General features: G+C 33.2%; 3 protein-coding genes across 6 annotated transcripts; 2 read left to right on the top strand and 1 right to left on the bottom strand.

Moving 5' to 3' along the window:
- Window positions 1-399: 399 nt before the first annotated feature.
- On the top strand, window positions 400-8,409 carry LOC109165226 (AP-3 complex subunit mu). Of its 2 annotated transcripts, XM_019313902.1 has the most exons (8): window positions 400-610; window positions 836-935; window positions 1,064-1,174; window positions 5,380-5,469; window positions 6,091-6,338; window positions 7,075-7,284; window positions 7,453-7,660; window positions 7,916-8,409. In XM_019313902.1, exons 1-8 carry the CDS (start codon window positions 576-578, stop codon window positions 8,159-8,161), a joined length of 1,248 nt encoding a protein of 415 aa, XP_019169447.1. In that variant the 5' UTR covers window positions 400-575; the 3' UTR covers window positions 8,162-8,409. The 2 variants fall into 2 exon arrangements, with proteins under 2 accessions (XP_019169447.1, XP_019169448.1); XM_019313903.1 differs by lacking the exon at window positions 400-610 and having other exon boundaries at window positions 830-921.
- On the bottom strand, window positions 2,119-3,464 carry LOC109165229. The gene is made up of 2 exons (XM_019313907.1): window positions 2,855-3,464; window positions 2,119-2,761 (listed from the first exon to the last, which is right to left on the bottom strand). Exons 1-2 carry the CDS (start codon window positions 3,204-3,206, stop codon window positions 2,616-2,618), a joined length of 498 nt encoding a protein of 165 aa, XP_019169452.1. The 5' UTR covers window positions 3,207-3,464; the 3' UTR covers window positions 2,119-2,615.
- A 5,731-nt stretch (window positions 8,410-14,140) lies between the features above and the next one.
- Window positions 14,141-17,761, top strand: LOC109164664 (putative pentatricopeptide repeat-containing protein At1g56570). Of its 3 annotated transcripts, none has more exons than XM_019313193.1 (4): window positions 14,141-14,836; window positions 15,004-16,415; window positions 16,510-16,563; window positions 17,473-17,761. In XM_019313193.1, exons 1-2 carry the CDS (start codon window positions 14,234-14,236, stop codon window positions 16,096-16,098), a joined length of 1,698 nt encoding a protein of 565 aa, XP_019168738.1. In that variant the 5' UTR covers window positions 14,141-14,233; the 3' UTR covers window positions 16,099-16,415; window positions 16,510-16,563; window positions 17,473-17,761. The 3 variants fall into 3 exon arrangements, with proteins under 3 accessions (XP_019168738.1, XP_019168739.1, XP_019168737.1); XM_019313194.1 differs by having other exon boundaries at window positions 16,510-16,566; window positions 17,479-17,761; XM_019313192.1 differs by having other exon boundaries at window positions 16,510-16,566.
- Window positions 17,762-19,018: the final 1,257 nt, after the last annotated feature.

Here is a 19,018-nt window from a genome sequence, read left to right as displayed (position 1 = left end):
GTATTGATCCTTTGACATGTATTAGATAGAGAAAATATATAGAACAAATACTACCTTGTAATAAAGTCAATAGTACTAAAAAAAAATGTAGTTTTTATTTATGATTTGTGTGGACCATGGTTCATGTAATAATGATTGCTCAACCACCAATCATTATTGTGTGGACCATATTTTGTCTATTGTAAAATAATGTACATTCAGTACAAAAATAATGTATATTGTATTCAGGGGATGTACATTATTTTTGTTCTGAATATACATTATATTATATAATGTACATTCAGTACAAAAATAATGTACATTTAATATATTAAAAACGTACTTTTTGTTATGGTTTACATAACATTGTGTGGACCATAATTTGCCCTCAACTACCCCCTAGGTTGTTAATGGCCCAATATAATATTAGAATAATTAAAATATTGAAACCAACTTGGCCCAATCACAACGCAACCCGACTGGTCCGTCTCGATGCAAAGAGGAGATCAGGAGAGATCGACAGAAGGATCTGATCGTATACTCCTCGAGTAAAGTAGGAAAAAAGAGATCGAGAAGAAGAAGAAGAAGAAGAAAACATGTTGCAGTGCATTTTCCTTCTTTCTGATTCTGGGTATGCTATGCATTTTCTTATTTCTCTTTCGTCTTTATAGTTTGTTTACTTCTCTTGAACTTGGAAATTCCAATTTTGAAATGAGACTTAGTGGTTCAGACGAAATGGGTTTTTTTTTTTTTTTTTTTTTTTTTTTTTTTTTAAGTATTAAATCTATAATCTATTTATATAGGAAGATTGAATTATAGTTTGTGAAGACAATAAACCGGTAAATTTTGATTGCAGGGAGGTAATGCTAGAGAAACAGCTCACTGGGCACCGTGTCGACAGGTCAATATGTGATTGGTTCTGGGAACAATCAATCTCTCAAGGTGATTCTTTCAAGGTAGCCTTTCTGAGTTCATTTTGTGCGTTCAAGTTTCTGTACGACTTGCAGTGTTAGATGAAAATGTCTTGAATTCTCTGTTCATATTTTCAATAAATGTCTCCCTTATACTTGTGTTGAATGTTTAGCATTTGCCTGTGATTGCTTCACCCACACATTACCTTTTCCAAGTTGTACGTGAGGGGATCACATTCCTAGCTTGCACACAAGTTGAAATGCCTCCTCTAATGGCAATTGAGGTAAGCATTTATACACTCATGTTCTTGTCTGGGTTTTTATTATTGTATTAACTAGATGATATCATTTTTCGTTGAGTTAGGGAAATTGAAGTGAATCTTTTTTATATTCTTCATATCCCTAAACTATGTTCAGTAAGATGTCTAATAAAAATTTCTGATCTCATGATTTATTGAGCTGTGTTTTCCTAGTCAAAACTTGAACTAGGTTGTTATGTGAAATAAGACTTGGACAATGGACTTCCTCTGTAGTTAACATATTACATATTACAATATCTTATTTTAACTGAGCGAATTTCTAATTTCTTACAACTTAAATAATTGTGTGAACAGCTTAATTTAGGTATTATTGATCAGAAGCATTTACTAGATAATTTTAGTGCAGGAGTAATTTTTACTCTCAATCAAATACATCATTTTACATGCTGTGTACTGTAATCCATTCTTAAAACAAGTATGCTGCTCCAGCCCTGCATATGTGCTTAAATGGATGTGATGGTAGAGAGCGACTGTTTTAGCTTTTAGGTTATTTTCATCATATAAAGTTTTTCTCACTTCCACCTCTCCCTAAGATGATCATATACTTCATAGCCAAGGGTGAAATTCAAGTATTTCATGAGGGAGGGTAACTGGCTAATGGCTATGCTGACCTCCCATAAAATACAACTATCTTTATCTTCTATAAATATAAATTACTGAAAATTTCAATATTTGTTGAACTTCCTCCCCCAAAGTCAAAAGTGTTAGTCTTCCATTAAGGCAAGGTTTTAAAAGGCGAAGGCGTGCCTTGAGGCGTTTTGTAATGTTGACACGAGGCATATCGAGGCGTAACCCTCAATTTTTATGCAATATATATTAATAAGCTGTAAACATTATTCATAAAAGTCACCAAAATCTAAGATTAAAGTTTCATTAGCTAAAAGTCTCAAAGGAGAAACACACCACAAAACATTAAGCATAATATAAGTCTAAAGCAAACAAACACATAACAATTCAAGATTAAAGTTATAAACAAACAAACACATCATATCACAATGAAACTTCATCTGAAGAATCATTGTAGTCTATAGCCTCATCATCCTCATTTCCACCATCATTATTATATCTTCCCATTCTTCTTCATCTTCATTAATTAGTCTCAATTTTCCCTTTCCCTTACTTGACCCTTTTGCACTAGCCTTCTTGCTTGAGGATTCAGTTGGTTGAGTTTGAGTTGCTTCACTGCTTGTGATGGCTCCCCCTCAAAAACGTCAACATCAAGGTCATCTACTCTTATATGGGGAGCATCTTCATCATTTTCACCCACAAGCCATTCATCATCCAATGGCAACTCATCAGTCAACAAGCTATCTTCATCATTTCCTAAGGATTTCAACTTCAAGTGCCTACCCTTCAACTTTTTGTTGTATAAAATATAAACCAAATCATTCATCCTTGTAGTGGTCTAGCGGTTTCTTTTTTTGGTGTGTACTTGATTGAATGCACTCCAATTGCGCTCGCATCTAGATGAAGAAGAAGTGAGGCCTAGCACTTTAATTGCAAACTTTTGAAGCTCGGAAGTGTCATCTCCATATTGAGTCCACCATTCAACTAAAAAAAATAGTAATATTAAGTATTTGAATCTACTATATTAAGTAACACTCATATTTAACTATTTAAGTAAGTATTTAAACTTTAATATACCAGGAGTTCGTTTGTGGACTGTGTTCTTTGCTTGAACCAACCCAAAAAATCCTTCTCGGTTGTGGGAAGCACTACATTGTAGGTCGGCTTTCTCCATTTCATCTCTATTGGGTATGAGCTTGTCTAAACAATGGAATAACCCAAGATCGATCTCTGGATGTGTAGAAAAATCAGGAGAATAATGGCAACGGGGATTTAGATAGTAGGCAGCTGCATGCAAATGTCGGTACATCTGAAAATCCCATTTTTCATCAATGATATCCCATATCTCCTTGTAATCTTTTTCTTTTCCACCAAAGTTCTTTGCTATCTTTTCTTTGGCTTCATCCATAGCATTATAAGGAAAACCCATAGTAGGATCTTTTTCTCCATCAACTAGCCTCAACACTTCAACCAAAGATCTTGTGGTCTTGATAGCATAAATCAAACTTGGCCAAAAGTTGTTATCCTTCAGAATTATTTTTCTAACTTCTTTTCCATCAACTTTGCTTGCATAATTACTCTTTGTTCACTTTTCAGAAGTGAACATAGCTTCCAATGGTTGCCTCAACTGATAAATGCTTTGCAACGTCAAATATGCAGTGGCAAATCTTCGACCTAAAAGAATTTAATTTTGGACAAAAATCCTAAGTGGATTTGAGATAATTCTTTAACTCATTTTTTTATACACTTCTCAATATGCAAGCATACAAGCAAAAGTCCAAAATTCATTCTTGAAACCTAACGAAAATAAGAATAATAAAGATATGCGAATAGCAAACAAAATAAAGTATACAACCATAGAAAGTTACTTAATTCTTTTCCCTTCTAGTTTTAGCATTTTGTTTACATAATTTCTCAACTTGGAAAAATCATTGTCATACTCAACCTTGAAATATCTTTCACGTACCTACCCGCATATATAAAAATTATAGGCCTCCATGATAGTTGCTCCTCGTAGTACGCTTGCCTTGAACCATCTCACGCATTCTTCAAGGCTTCTTTGACGTTGCAAAACATTTGCCTCCACTGCATATTTGACGTGGCAAAACATTTATCAGTTGAGGCAACCATTGGAAGCTATGTTCACTTCTGAAAAGTGGACAAAGAGTAATTATGCAAGCAAAGCTGATGGAAAAGAAGTTAGAAAAATAATTCTGTGAAGGATAACAACTTTTGGCCAAGTTTGATTTATGCTATCAAGACCACAAGACCTTTGGTTGAAGTGTTGAGGCTAGTTGATGGAGAAAAAGAGCCTACTATGGGTTTTCTTTATAATGCTATGGATGAAGCCAAAGAAAAGATAGCAAAGAACTTTGGTGGAAAAGAAAAAGATTACAAGGAGATATGAGATATCATTGATGAAAAATGGGATTTTCAGATGCACCGACATTTGCATGCAGCTGCCTACCATCTAAATCCCCATTGCCATTATTCTCCTGATTTTTCTACACATCCAGAGATCAAGCTTGGGTTATTCCATTGTTTAGACAAGCTCATACCCAATAGAGATGAAATGGAGAAAGCCGACCTACAATGTAGTGCTTTCCATATCCGAAAAGGATTTTTTTGGGTTGGTTCAAGCTAAGAACACAGTCCACAAACGAACTCCTAGTAAGTTAAAGTTTAAATCCTTACTTAAATAGTTAAATATGAGTGTTAATTATAGTAGATTCAAATACTTAATATTACTATTTTTTTAGTTGAATGGTGGACTCAATATGGAGATAACACTCTCGAGCTTCGAAAGTTTGCAGTTAGTGTGCTAGGCCTCACTTGTTCTTCATCTGGATGCGAGCGCAATTGGAGTGTATTCAATCAAGAACAAACCGCTTGACCACTACAAGGATGAATGCTTTGGTTTATATTTTATACAACAAGAAGTTGAAGGATAGGCACTTGAAGTTGAAATCCTTAGAAATGATGAAGATAGCTTGTTGATTGATGAATGGATCGTGGGTGAAAATGATGAAGATGCTCCCCATATAAGTGTAGATGACCTTAATGTTGATGTTTTTGAGGGGGAGCCATCACAAGCAACTCAACCAACTGAATCCTCAAGCAAGAAGGCTAGTGCAAAAGGGGAGTAAGGGAAAGGGAAAATTGAGACTAAATAATGAAGATGAAGAAGAATGGGAAGATATTGATAATGATGGGGGAAATGAGGATGATGAGGCTATAGACTACAATGATTCTTCAGATGAAGTTTCATTGTGATTTAAGATGTGTTTGTTTGTTTATAAACTTTAATCTTGTATTGCTATGTGTTTGTTTGCTTTAGACTTATATTATGCATTTATGCTTGATGTTTTGCGGTGTGTTTCCTTGAGACTTTTAGCTAATGAAACTTTAATCTTAGATTTTGGTAAATTTTATGAATAATGTTTACTACTTATTTATATATTTTGTATAAAATTGAGGCTTACACCTCGCGTCAACATTACAAAACGCCCCAAGGCACGCCTTCGCTTTTTAAAACCTTGAGGAAGTTGTCCTAATATAATAAAAATAAGTTTTAATTTGATTTTTGACTACTTCTTTTTTAGTTCCTTTGCAGAGTAGCTGATATCTTTTCTGATTACCTTGGTGGGTTAAATGAAGATTTGGTGAAAGATAACTTTGTTATTGCATATGAGGTATTTGTAGTCCACATATCTTTGTTTGAAGTGATTTCTGTTTCTGCATATATTTCATTTCAATTGTGCTTCCTGTGATTAATTTCCTACTTAATTTTTATATGTTCCTGTATGTCTCCCTGGGATTGATTCTATAATATTCCAATAGTTAATGTTCTCTGAAAGAATATTTTCAACTTTGGTTGGGGTGCTGGGAGTTGGCTAGTCTGGTTCCTAATAAACCAGTGTGAAATTGTGAATAATTTCTATTGGTAACCTGCACCACATTCTGGTGTTCCTTTTATTTTATTTTATACTGTTTTATGAAAATATTGATTCTGTAACCTGAAAGATTTTTATTCTAGCTGTACACAGCTACTTTTTTTTCTTTTAATTGATATTGTTTTGTCACTTTTGTGAAAATAATCAAAAATCAAAATATTGATTCTGTTCTCTGAAAGATTGTTAATTTGTTTTTATTCTTTCTCCTTGGGGGAAATCCATATAAACAGTGCAAACACATGTTTATTATGCCTGCATGTATTTTATATTTTTATATTTCAACTCCTTGTTCCTATATATTTGAAAAAGCTCTTTCTGTAAAATGCTGGGTGCCATTAGTGTGTGTACTGTCACTTGCAGCTTTTGGATGAGATGATAGACAATGGTTTTCCTCTTACAACAGAACCTAATATACTGAGGGAGATGATAGCTCCTCCAAATATTGTTAGCAAAATGTTGAGTGTTGTAACTGGAAGCAGTTCCAATGTCAGCAACACTCTTCCTGGTGCAACAGCAACCTGCGTTCCTTGGAGGAAAACAGACTTGAAACATACAAGCAATGAAGTTTATGTTAACCTCGTTGAAGAGATGGATGCTATTATTAACAAGTAGGTGGACATACCTAATTGAAATTTGAAACTCTGCCCTTATCTCCCAATTTGAACATTCAGAAAAAATTATAAACTAGACCTCTTGTGCCTTGATGTCCATATTACATGGTATGACTTAGCTGTATCTTAAACTTTTTATTGTTCCTATTTTGCTTTTCTTGTTACGACTTAACATCAACCAGTATACACAAGCATAATATGATAGGACAAGAAGAAATGATACTAACTGAAGAAACCAAAGCTACAGCCTAAAACTGAATATGTCAAAGGACAAGAGAGAGCTATGTCAAATGATACACGCTCATGAATGCATACTTAACATACTTCCACCATACACTCTCATCTTTGTTATGTCATTTGGGAAGAACACTTCCACCCTTCAAATAATTTTCCACACATAGGAAATAAATATTCAAGGTAATTGCAGACACATGTGATGGTAGCAGGAGGGAGTTTTATTTTTGAGGAATTTTACATGGCTTCTGGCTTGTTCTTACATATAAGACTTGAATATTTATTTTTTGGTTGGGGTGGGAGTGGTGTTGTATAAACCTGTGTTTGTTATGTCTCAATATTCGGCTTGCCTCTCTGATTACCTCCTATTTTGATTCTTGGGCATCCGTGGTATGGGATTATCTCTAGTTATGATTTTTTCAAGGCTTTGTAATCTAATTCTGAATCTTTTTGATGATATGAATGTGATTGGTCAACTTTTATGGTTTTTCCAACTCAGGGAAGGAACTCTTGTAAAATGTGAGGTTTATGGTGAAATTGAAGTTAACTCTCAACTTTCTGGTATTCCTGATCTTACTCTTTCATTTGCAAATCCATCCATCTTGAACGATGTGCAATTCCATCCTTGTGTTCGTCTACGACCATGGGAATCAAACCAAATTTTGTCGTTTGTTCCTCCTGATGGACATTTCAAGCTAACAAGCTACAGGTTTGTACTGTACTACTGTTATTGGAATGTCTTTCATTCATTATATGAAAAATGCATCAAGGAGCTTCTGATTGCTGTTCTGAACTAGTGCCTTCCTATATTAAGTTCACTTTTCTTTTACCTTTAACTTTCCCAAAAAAAAAAAAAACTAACTAAATTCATTTGCAGAGTCAAGAAGTTGAAAAGTACTCCCTTATATGTGAAGCCACAGCTCAGTTCAGACTCTGGAACATGCCGAATTAGTTTGCTAGTTGGAATTAAAAATGATCCAGGAAAGCCAATAGATGAAGTGAGTGTGCAATTTCAGCTCCCTAATTGTGTTTTATCTGCAGATCTTTCTTCAAATCTTGGAACAGTTAACATCCTCACCGATAAGGTACTCACTAGCTCTTATGATCTTAATTCTAGCAAACTATGTGAATTGTGAATTCTTGTGGTCTGGGGAATGCCATTCAATGAATTAACCTTGACAAAATGTTGTGTCATTACTTCTTGTTAATCACTAAAAGTACACCAGAATGTGTCTGGGCACTGCATTTTGTTTTTCACCTTCATTTCCCAAATATCGCAGAACAAATCATATAACCCATTTTTAGCAGTTTGGGACTGATACATCAGGTTTTATGCGCAGACCTGCTGTTGGTCTATCGGAAGGATCCCAAAAGATAAATCCCCGTCATTGTCTGGGACCTTAGTGCTCGAGTCTGGTCTAAAGCGGCTTCATGTATTCCCTACTTTTCGCTTGGGATTCAAAATAATGGGTACTGCTCTTTCTGGCCTTAAAATAGACAAACTGGATATCGGGAATCTCCCTACACGCCCTTACAAAGGTTTCCGGGCTCTAACCCGAGCAGGAGAGTATCAAGTAAGATCTTAATCGAACGAAGCTTTGAAGATTCATTTCAAATTTCTCGCTATTTCTCTCAGCCTGACTACTGTAATACCATTTGTGTTTTCATACTTTGCTTCTGGTGGAGTAAACATCTTTCAATGGTGTTTTATAATCACTTCCTGTAAATTTTCTGTAAGGACGAGATACAATTTTAAATCAGACATGTAAGTAAGCTTTTGTAAACTTGATTTTGGTAACGCGGATGGTTTCAACTTTCAGTGTTTTCATCATAATAATCTACTCAAAAAAAAAAAAAAACACTACTCTAAATGGGTGCATTTTTATTTCAAACTAGCACATTCCAAATTTTACATTCTAATAACCACATTGCCTAAGAATTTGGAGGGAATGAGAATTTTTTTAATGTTAAAAAACAAATTATAAAAGTATTTGTAGGAACCTCACATTATTTTTCAGAGTTTTGCATTTTCAAGGGGTTATGAGAATATCAATCAAACTTTTGGTGCGATTGGATTCCCTACAAGATTAATGCTAAAAAGTAAGAATGTTGTGCACCACACCTTAACACAAGAATACACAAAATCTCTCACAACATTAAGAACCCTAATTTGGGTTTTATCCCCTTTATATAATAGTATTAAATATTAAATAGAGTTAATTCCACCAGAGGTCTCTTGTCTTTGGTGACAATTCCAAATTTAGTCACAAACTATTGTTTTTGCCATTTTACATCATAGACTATTGTTTTTGGACACTTTTAGTCCTTATGATTTTTTCTATTTTTAGTAAGGGCATTTATGTCTCTTCATATTTTATTTTATTTTGGTTATTTTTCCGGTTTCAACCAGTTTAATTGGTTTAGAACTTTAGGTAACCTCTGATTTTTAGTAACCATATTTTTCAACCAATTTTTAGTAAACTCCTAAACCAATTAAACTGGTTGAAACCTGAAAAATAATAATAGAAAAATATGAAGAGACAAAAATGCCCTTACTAAAAATAGAAAATATCATGAGAAGGACTAAAAGTGTCCAAAAAACGATAGTCTGGGATGTAAAATGACAAAAATGATAGTCTGGGACTAAATTTGAAATTACCACCAAAGACAAGGGACCTCTGGTGAAATTAACTCTATTAAATATGCATTAGAATCTCATATCATCCTTAACTCAAAATCTTAAATAAAACAACTCACCCATGATTTTAGCAAATAAAACAAAGATATAAAAGAAAGACATAATTATGAAAGCAATAAAGATTAAAGTAACAACTTATTTTCACACCTCCTTTTGGTAATGAATCTTCAAATCATAGGAATATACACTTTTATATGAAAGACAATGTGTTTTCTTGGTCTAGGGTTCGAGACCTCACTCTACCCTCTACTCTATACGGCTACTGTTCACTCTAACTTTTTGAACTCTCTTTTTAGAATTGAAAATTATAGATTTAATCGCACGGGCAACAGCACTGGCGTGCCGTAGGCCGTCTGTGGAAACGCTCGCATCATGGGTGTGTCGATGCCCATGACTGGTGAAGGCCTTCCTCATGGGCATGCCGACGCCTGTGACTGATGCCATAAATGCGCCAAGTCAATGTTTCGCTCAATTCCACGCCATTTCTTCTCGGGTTGCTTCAAGGCAACCTTTTGCTTCTTTCCTATGCACTTCTCAGCTCCTTAATTAGTCAAATTTGCTAAAAAAAAAATGCTTCCTTTTTCCTTTATTGTGCAAATGGATTAAACTATAAGCAAATACACATTAATTAGTCTAATTTTCCAATTTAACACACATAATATGTACAAAATAGAATAAAATATAGTACTCCGTAAAAAATAAGTGATCACTCACCACCCCTAAAAATTATATATATACCATTACCATCACTCCCTTCCACCATGTCATGAATATGTATGATAATATGATACCGCTTTTGTTGAGTATTTTCTACTTTTAAAATATTATGGAGTATTTATTATAATATAGTAACTTTAAACTTTTTTTAAAAAGTCAAATAAGTCTTAAATTTTATGTAAAAAAAATAATTAGATCCTTGAATTTTAAAAAATTATAATTAAACTAAATGGCGACTTACCTAATTGTAATCATTAAAAATGCTGATGTAATAAATAAATATATTTTTTTTTTAAAAAAAACATAGATGGCTCTCTGTTGCTAGCCATTCTATTTTTAATTTATTTTTTAATTATTTCTTTTAAAAAAATTCAATTACTGATTATTATCTTGAATTTTACCAACAATTGACCTAATTGCATCAATTTAGCAAGTTATCTATTCAACTGAATCAAATTGGGGAATTAATGTGTACAATTGTCACTTTTTAAAATTCAAGGCTTTAATTACTTTTTTCATATAAAGAACCTAAAGGAGGAGAATATTGAGACAATGAAAATGAGGGATCGAATCTTGAGAACAAAATCACCACCTTCTTGGCTCTTGGAAATCACTGCAACCCGAATTCTTTGCTCACATCAATAACTCAGGTTGCACTAGCCATAGAATATAATTCTCATAGACAACTCAATTGGTTCATGTGTAATAGATTATGGACAATGATACATGATTCATACCTGACAATCGTAGTGTGAAAGTTACACCCAATGTAATGAACTTTTTACGAGCGCTTATCAGACACTAAATTCTCTCACTTAATGGGTCATTGAGTTATCGTAATTTATCCGTCTATTTTTATGTTTGAACGAGGTATGATACTTTATGGATGAAAAAATTTCAGTTTTAGAGAGAAAAAACTTGTATACTAGGCTTGACGGTTGAACTACTACTAGCCTTGATAGGCTAAACTTCTAATCTAATCAGACACTTTTTGCTTATATTAGCACATTTTATATTCTTCTTCATAGGAACTATTTGAAATATTATTTCTCAAAATACAATAATTTCAAACTTATTATTTAAAGTAAGACATCTTTTGCCTATATTATCATGTTTTATATATGACGCATGAAAACTTCAAAACTCTACATTGAAAACTTCTAAGAAGCATTTTAGGTCCTTTTCTTAACATGACCGATTTTTAGATTTTTGTGATCCGATTCTTATAAATAAATGAAATTCTATCAAAAGGGATTAGGGCAAAGGACAGGATTCTAGAAACACATTTTTACCATTCCTTCATGGAGTCTTTTAAGACTAATTACAATTTTATTTTATTTTAATGTCTTAAGTAGCTAGGTAAAAATTAAATATTGCGCCCTCTAAAATTTGAGGCCCTGTGCTGTCGCACAACTTGCACAACTCAAAATCCGACCCTGTTTCCTAAGAACATCCTCATCAGCCAATGTTTTTTCACAATTTTTGAATTACAACTAGAAAAGAGAGAGGCGGCAAAAAAAAATGAAGAAAAAAGAAAATAAAAACACAGACAACATATAAAAAAAAAAAAAAACTGAAAAAAGCTACAAACGCGCCAATAGGCACGTGCTATGCACGCGTTTACTGGGCGTACTTCTTGCGCTCCACATGTAAATTTCCTTTGTTGTTTTCCCTTTTCTTTCACATGGAGGGACCTATAAAAAAATCAATAATAGCAGGAGAAAAAAAATCAACCAAAAAATAATCACCACATTTGTTAAAAACCAAACATCTAATTTTGTACTATTCTAAACACTATGTAAATACCCCTATTGCGAATGCCCTAATTAAAAAAGTTCAAGGGTGTGTTTCAAAACAAAACATGATTCTAATTGTTTATTTATTTATTTATAATATGGAACTTATTCTATAATTAATATTTGAAATTAATTATGATTACCAAATAATCCTTTCAAAATAAATTGTTAATAAATTTATAGTAATATTTTTAATTTTTATATATTTTAAAAAGTAATTGTAATCATACTAAAAACCTCTTACATTTTAAATAGAGAAAAAAAAATCCGTAGAGAATTTTGAAAAGTTCAGGGAGAATTTTGAAAAGTTTAGGGTTTGAGGGTTGGATTTTATCTATTTACTAGTTTTTTTACGCGCTTTGTGCGAATGGGATAATGCCCAATGATTATTTTTAAATAACTATTTTAAAGTATATCAATGTAATATTATATAGGAGATGTTTATGCATAGGTAAATAAATGTTGAATTTGTTTATTTAAATCGGTAATTTAAAGTATATAAATTGAAAATAATATATGAGAGATTGATTATAATTGTCACTAAAATAAATGTTTGCAATTTTGTAATAACTCTAGTCTAAATACTTAGTTTTAAAGTGATAGTCTAAATAAATACTATTTTTAGTTTAAATTTCTCTAATTCTTCATAATTCTCTTTTGGGTAGCATTGTCATTGTTTTCATCTTCAGTGGGCGAGGCTGGCTGCCTACGAGCCCCGAGGAACTTCCAAGAACGCTAAGTCAACCAAAACAAGTTAATGTGGAAATATGATTGTTGTGCTCTTCCCCTGATCATCCCCTTGCTATGTGTTAATGTGTATCGGTTGTTGTTGATATTGAGTGGTGGTCACTACTGTTGTTGTGCACGTTGTTGATTGGTGATTGTTGATGATCATTGATTGATTATGATTGATTGTCCATGATGAGAAAAGATGAGATATGATTGGTGGAAAAGAAAATGTTGGTGGTTGGCACAACGAGTGTCCGGTCATTGTACTGAAGGTACAGGCCTAGCGGTTATATGCTATAGGCACAAACCCATCTTAGACTATCTTGCTAAAGGCATGGGTCAGGTTATAAGTGTTGCGATGCCATGTCAGGGCTATATGCACTGAACATGCTCTTTCTTTTTTATTTTTTTGTTGGTAGTGTGTCATGTGCCATTAGGTTACTAGTGGCAGCATAGAAGGATTCATCATGCAATGAGATTATAGTGTAGGAAGCTTTAGATTTGCATTGTTGCGTATATGACTGAGATTTTAGTTGTAATATGGACAATGATGTAAGAACAATTTTATCTGATAAAAAAATAATAGTATAAAATTTGTAAAGTAATGTACAATTGTACCATTATAAAAAAAAATACAAAAAATATTAATACTATAATGACCTAAATCATTCTAATAATGCAAAAGCATAATTGAAATATTAAGTTTGTTCTAAATAATCAAAAGAAGATTAATTAAACGTTTTTTAAAAAAAAAAACTTAACCTAAATTTATTATTTTTTTTAAATCAAGAAAATCAAATGATTTTTAAAGTTCCCTATTTATAATTTTTGATGCTCAACTTTGAATGTTATGTATTTAGTCGGGCTAATTACTTTATCAAAGTTTATGTTTAATTTTATATTATATATTTTTAATACATTTTAACATATTCATAATATATGTTTAAAAATTATGCCAACTCTAATCGGGATGAGGTTCGAACCTAAGACCTTACTTATATAAATTAATGAGTATGTTAAGAATAATAAATAGTTAACGGAATATTCCGTTAATAAAGTTTATACTAACGGAATTTAGGGTTATTTTAGGGAAGGAAATAATATAATAGAGGGTAAATTAAGGAAAATCATTAAAAATTACTAAAATCAAAATAATATTAACCATTCATTTTAAGAAACAATAGGACCGACATTTTTTTGTTCCAGTTAAGGGCCTAACATTATTCGCTCTTATTAAAAGTGTAGATAGATATTAGTGACGAAAAAGTCTATAAAAATCCTATTCTGATAAAATCTATAAAAATTAATAAGTTTTTAAATATAAGTTGACTTTTAAAGAAAATAAAAGTCTGAATAAAATATCACTATACTTACTTTTTAAAAGTCTAAATCGAATAGCAGTAGATTTTTAAAAATCTAAATCGAATACCATCGAATTTTTAATTAAAATTGATAAAAGTCTTTAAAAATTGGAATAAGGTTCAAATTGGCCACTGAACGTAATCTAAAAATGCAATTAGGCCACTGAACGAACAAAAAGTGCAATTAGGCCACTGAACACTTAAAAAACGTGCAATTATGCCACTGAACTCTCCAAAAGAGAAATATAAGAGTATCTACTATCTAGCAATCTAGCATTACTCATATAAAAAAACAACAATCCTTTATACGGCTGAGTTCTATTTACTGAGACAAATCCATGCAAATATGCTCAAGAAATGAACGCCACAGCACTGTCCAAAACTGTTTCGCATATTATTCCTCAAACAATCCGAAGCTCTCTGAGCTGGAACCTGTATTCTCCAAACCCACGATTTTCCCCTAAACCCCCTTCGTTTTTGGCTACCAATCTCCTCAAGTCCTACTTCGATAAAGGTCTCATCAGAGAGGCCCGTACACTGTTCGACGAAATGCCCGAGAGAGACGTTGTTGCTTGGACAGCCATGATATCGGGGTACACTTCTTGTAATCTCTACCCATGCGCTTGGGAAGTTTTCTATGAGATGATGCGAGATACTAGTGTCCACCCAAATGAGTTCACATTTTCAAGCACATTGAAGGCTTGTAAAGGCATGAAGTCACCTTCTTGTGGTGCTTTAGTTCACGGGCTGGTAATCAAGCATGGCAAGCATGGAAGCATGTATGTTGCCAATGCACTCTTGGACATATACTCTACATTGTCGGCTAGTATGAAAGATGCTTGTATGGTGTTTAGCGAAATCAGTGAGAAAAACGATGTGTCTTGGACAACAATGATTGCTGGATACACTCACCGGGGCAATGGCTATTGTGGCCTTCAAGCTTTTAAGCAAATGCTATTGGTATTTCCTCGATTTACTGTGGTGCTTATGTTTTATTTATATTGTTTTTAGTTTTTTAAATTGCTTCTGAATAAAAATGTGCACAGATAATAACATCATCATTTCCAAATTTCTAGCATGAACAATATTGAAACTTAATTCCATGTTGCTTTTCTTTGGATGGACAGGAGGGAATTGAACCAAATGCATTTACCTTTTCAATAGCTATTAAAGCATGTGCTTTGATCAGCCCATTTTCAGATGGAAGGCATCTCCATGCTGCAGTAATCAAACATGGATTTGATTTTAACATTCCTGTGATGAACTCCATTTTAGACATGTATTGCAGGGGAGATAACTTGAACGAAGCAAACCACTGTTTTCATTGCATGCCTCAGAGAGATATAATCACCTGGAATACTTTGATTGCTGGATATGAGAAGTTCAATCCAAAAGAGTCTATCAACTTTTATTTGCTTTTGGAATTAGAAGGCCCAAGTCCAAATACCTTCACGTTTTCCAGCATTATAGCTGCTGTCGCCAATTTGGCAGCTTTGAGTTGTGGTGAACAAGTGCATGGGAGGATTATACAGAGAGGCCTTGGGTGGAACTTGGAGCTAGCTAATGCTTTAATAGACATGTATGCAAAGTGTGGAAACATCGCAAGCTCACGTAGAATATTTAATGAAATGCCAACAAAAAATCTAGTTTCATGGACCTCAATGATGATTGGGTATGGAAGCCACGGAAATGGAAAACAAGCTACTGAATTGTTCGATGATATGGTTGGTTCTAGTCTTAGACCAGATCGGATTGCTTTCATGGCAGTTTTAAATGCTTGTAGTCATGCTGGGCTAGTAGATGAAGGCTTAAAGTATTTTAGCTCAATGGTTGATGATTATAATATTGTTCCTGATCAGGAAATCTATGGCTGTGTTGTTGATTTGCTAGGGCGTGCTGGAAGAGTTAAGGAAGCTTATCAGCTGATAGAGAAAATGCCATTTACACCCGATGAGTCTGTTTGGGGAGCATATCTTGGAGCATGTCTTGCTCATAAGCTTCCCGATTTAGGCACCTTGGCTGTAAGGAAAGTGTTGGGTTTGAAGCCAAAAATTGCAGGGACATATTTGATGCTCTCGAAGATATATGCAGCTAATGGTGAGTGGAAAGGTTATGCGAAAATGAGGAACATGATGACAAACTTGTCAACTAAGAAAGAGGTGGGGAGAAGTTGGGTTGAGGTTAGGAATGAAGTATATGATTTTGTTGCTGGAGATAAGTGACAAGACCAACTCAAAAAATATTGGGGTAAACGATAAAGGCCAATTCTCAAATATGAAATACCCAGACTGAAAATCCTAGAAATGTAGTATGCTATATGAATGTGGCTTGCCATGTTCCTGATTTGGATTGCTTTCTACATAAAATCCTAGAAATCTTATGATTCCTTGTTGATGGGTCACCAACATAAGGTATGGGAGTCATGTCAATGGTTGATTCGTTTCATCAAAGTACCGGTGGAAGTCATTTATGATGATGCAGCCACAGAGCATGCAATTGGCTCCTCCACAACCAACTGAATGGAGATGTTGATAAAGAGGTAGGATTCCAAAAACTCTAATTTGCTTCATAATTCAAAACTTATATTATGACTGAAAACTTGATTTTCATTGGGATTTTAATTGCAATTGCAGTTGCAGCCAGATTAGGTTAAATGGATTCTGACAACTTTAGATGGGAAGCTTTTAGTTGTGAGTGCTTTCTTTTACTCCCTTGCATTGAAATTACCAATTTTGTCATTAAACTCAATTTCCTGCAAACTACAAGTCAATCTAAGAATCACCCCTTTTCCTCAATAGAAATCTTGAATATGTCACTGATATGGTTGTTCACTTAGAGTCCGTTTGGAAATCTGGAAAATATTTTTCGAGAAATGATTTCTAGAAAATGACACATTTCATAAAAAATACTACTAATTTATTTTTTTAATGTTTGTTTGAAGGTAAGAAAACTATCTTTTTATGTGGCTTAAAGTTTAATTGCATTTTTTTTTTCTATTTGGTTCATTTTCCTGAAAATGAACATATTATTTGTTATGTAATAATAATAATAATAATAATAATAATAATAATAATAATAATAATAATAATAAGTGATGGTGGTGGTAATAATAATTTGGAAACTAGTTTGAAAATAGATGAGAGAGATATAAATACGGGAAAATAAATAATCTGAGAAATGTTTTCCCACTACAAATCTAAGAAGACGTTTTTTGTCAAATTGGACCTTTTTTCGTTGACCAGAATAAATATTTTCCTGTAATTTTATTTTCATTGAATACCGAAACAGGGAAAATCCGAAAAATGACTTCTGGAAATCATTTTCTGGGTTTCCAAAAGGACCCTTGGTTTACTGAAACTCCTAGAAAGCATAGCAGATGAATGGTTGGTAACTTGAAATTAGTAGTATTTTGTTTTTCTACAAAATAGTTTAGATTGTCAAAGCCACTTTTTTTCTTTCTCACTACATTCAGTCTCGTGTTTCTTTAGCAATGCAATTTCAAATGAATCAAAATTAAATATGCAACACCAGACCTATAGTATGGATTTTAATTTGTATAATTACTTTTAACCTTTAAGTGTTTCTTGCTGATTTAGGAACAGGGAGGAAGTATATATAGTTCTTGTCTATCATCATGTACAAGCAGTCATCTTATGGTAGGATCCACAAATCAAGAGGAGTTAAGGTCAACCATGTTCTGATGTTCTACAATTTGTTGATGCCAAAGGCAGGCTTATTATCTGTTGTATATTATTAACAAGTTTTTCATTTGGATTAACTCGTTTTAGATTAATAGTTTAATACTATTTATGGTTGTATTAATGTTGATCAAGTTTAATTGGATTAACTAGTTTTATATTTGGGAATATAAGAATACTGGACATATATGCATTTGGATTTTGATTTTTATTATTATTATTATTATTATTATTATTATTATTATTATTATTATTATTATTATTATGATGGATGATGCATTTATATTTCAGATGTATGATTATAAACATATATATAGACAACAATGATAAAACCATTGTGAAAAAATTACTATTCCATATAAAAAAAAAATATAACGATCAAAAACTATTGTCAATTATAAAAAGACAACGATTAAAAAGTTATACGAATTCCAAAAAGTCAATAGTAAAAAATCAGGGTCATTTTATATATAGATTATGTTGTAATTTAGTCTTCTTATTTGTCCAAGTCTCCTATTGTACGGTAAAATGCTACAAGGATAAATAAAGATACAAGGATAAATAACATTTTTAACATATTCCTTCTTTAGAAGGAATTCACTCAAATGGTTATACCACATTCTAGCCAATTGCTTCAAGCCATATAATGACTTTTGAATTTTGTTGTTATACATGTTTCGATCTATCTTCTCCCTCGTATTGGATGTCCTCGGATGTTTTCTACGGTTGCAGTAGGCGTTAGGCGCTAGTCGAGCAGTAGAGTAGCGCCTAGCGCCTAGCGCCTATGCGGCTAATTGAAAAAAAAAAAATAGTCCACGCGCCTGGGTGTATATCATATTACACACGCACACGCGCGCGCGCGCACACACACACAGTGATATATATTAAATAGCGAAACGAAGTTCCATCAATAATAGGAGAATATGTTTGCTCAAAAAATCAATTTTTGGCTCTCAGCGTGAACCCTTGAGCTACCAATCTCGCTTTATATCTAACAACCTCATTATTTTCATTCATCTTCCATACGAATACCCACTTAGATCCTACTAGGATCACACCTTTCGGGGTACGTACGATGGGACCAAACACTTTTCTTTTATTGAGCGAGTTGAACTCTACCTCAATTGCCTCCTTCAACTTTAACCAATCAGGGCGCATCCGACACTCTGTTATTGATGTTGGTTCTCGATCCAGATTATTACGTGAAATATATATAATTAGCAAGGCCGAGTCAGTTGAGTTAACTCGGCCGAGTTAAGCGCCTAGGCGGCTGCCTAGGCCAATTTTTGCAACAGTGGTATTTTCATGTATATATCAGTATCTAGTGACCCATAAAGATAGGTTGTCACTACATCCATCAATTGCTTATCTAGTTTTATGTTTACAGTCAGTGATATATATTAAATAGCAAAACGAAGTTCCATCAATAGTAGGAGAATATGTC

This window comes from Ipomoea nil, unplaced genomic scaffold, assembly GCF_001879475.1.
Source record: "Ipomoea nil cultivar Tokyo-kokei standard unplaced genomic scaffold, Asagao_1.1 scaffold3069, whole genome shotgun sequence".
Taxonomy (NCBI): domain Eukaryota; kingdom Viridiplantae; phylum Streptophyta; class Magnoliopsida; order Solanales; family Convolvulaceae; genus Ipomoea; species Ipomoea nil.
Note: the sequence above shows the minus strand (reverse complement) of the source record. Positions and strands in the feature narration are given on the sequence as shown.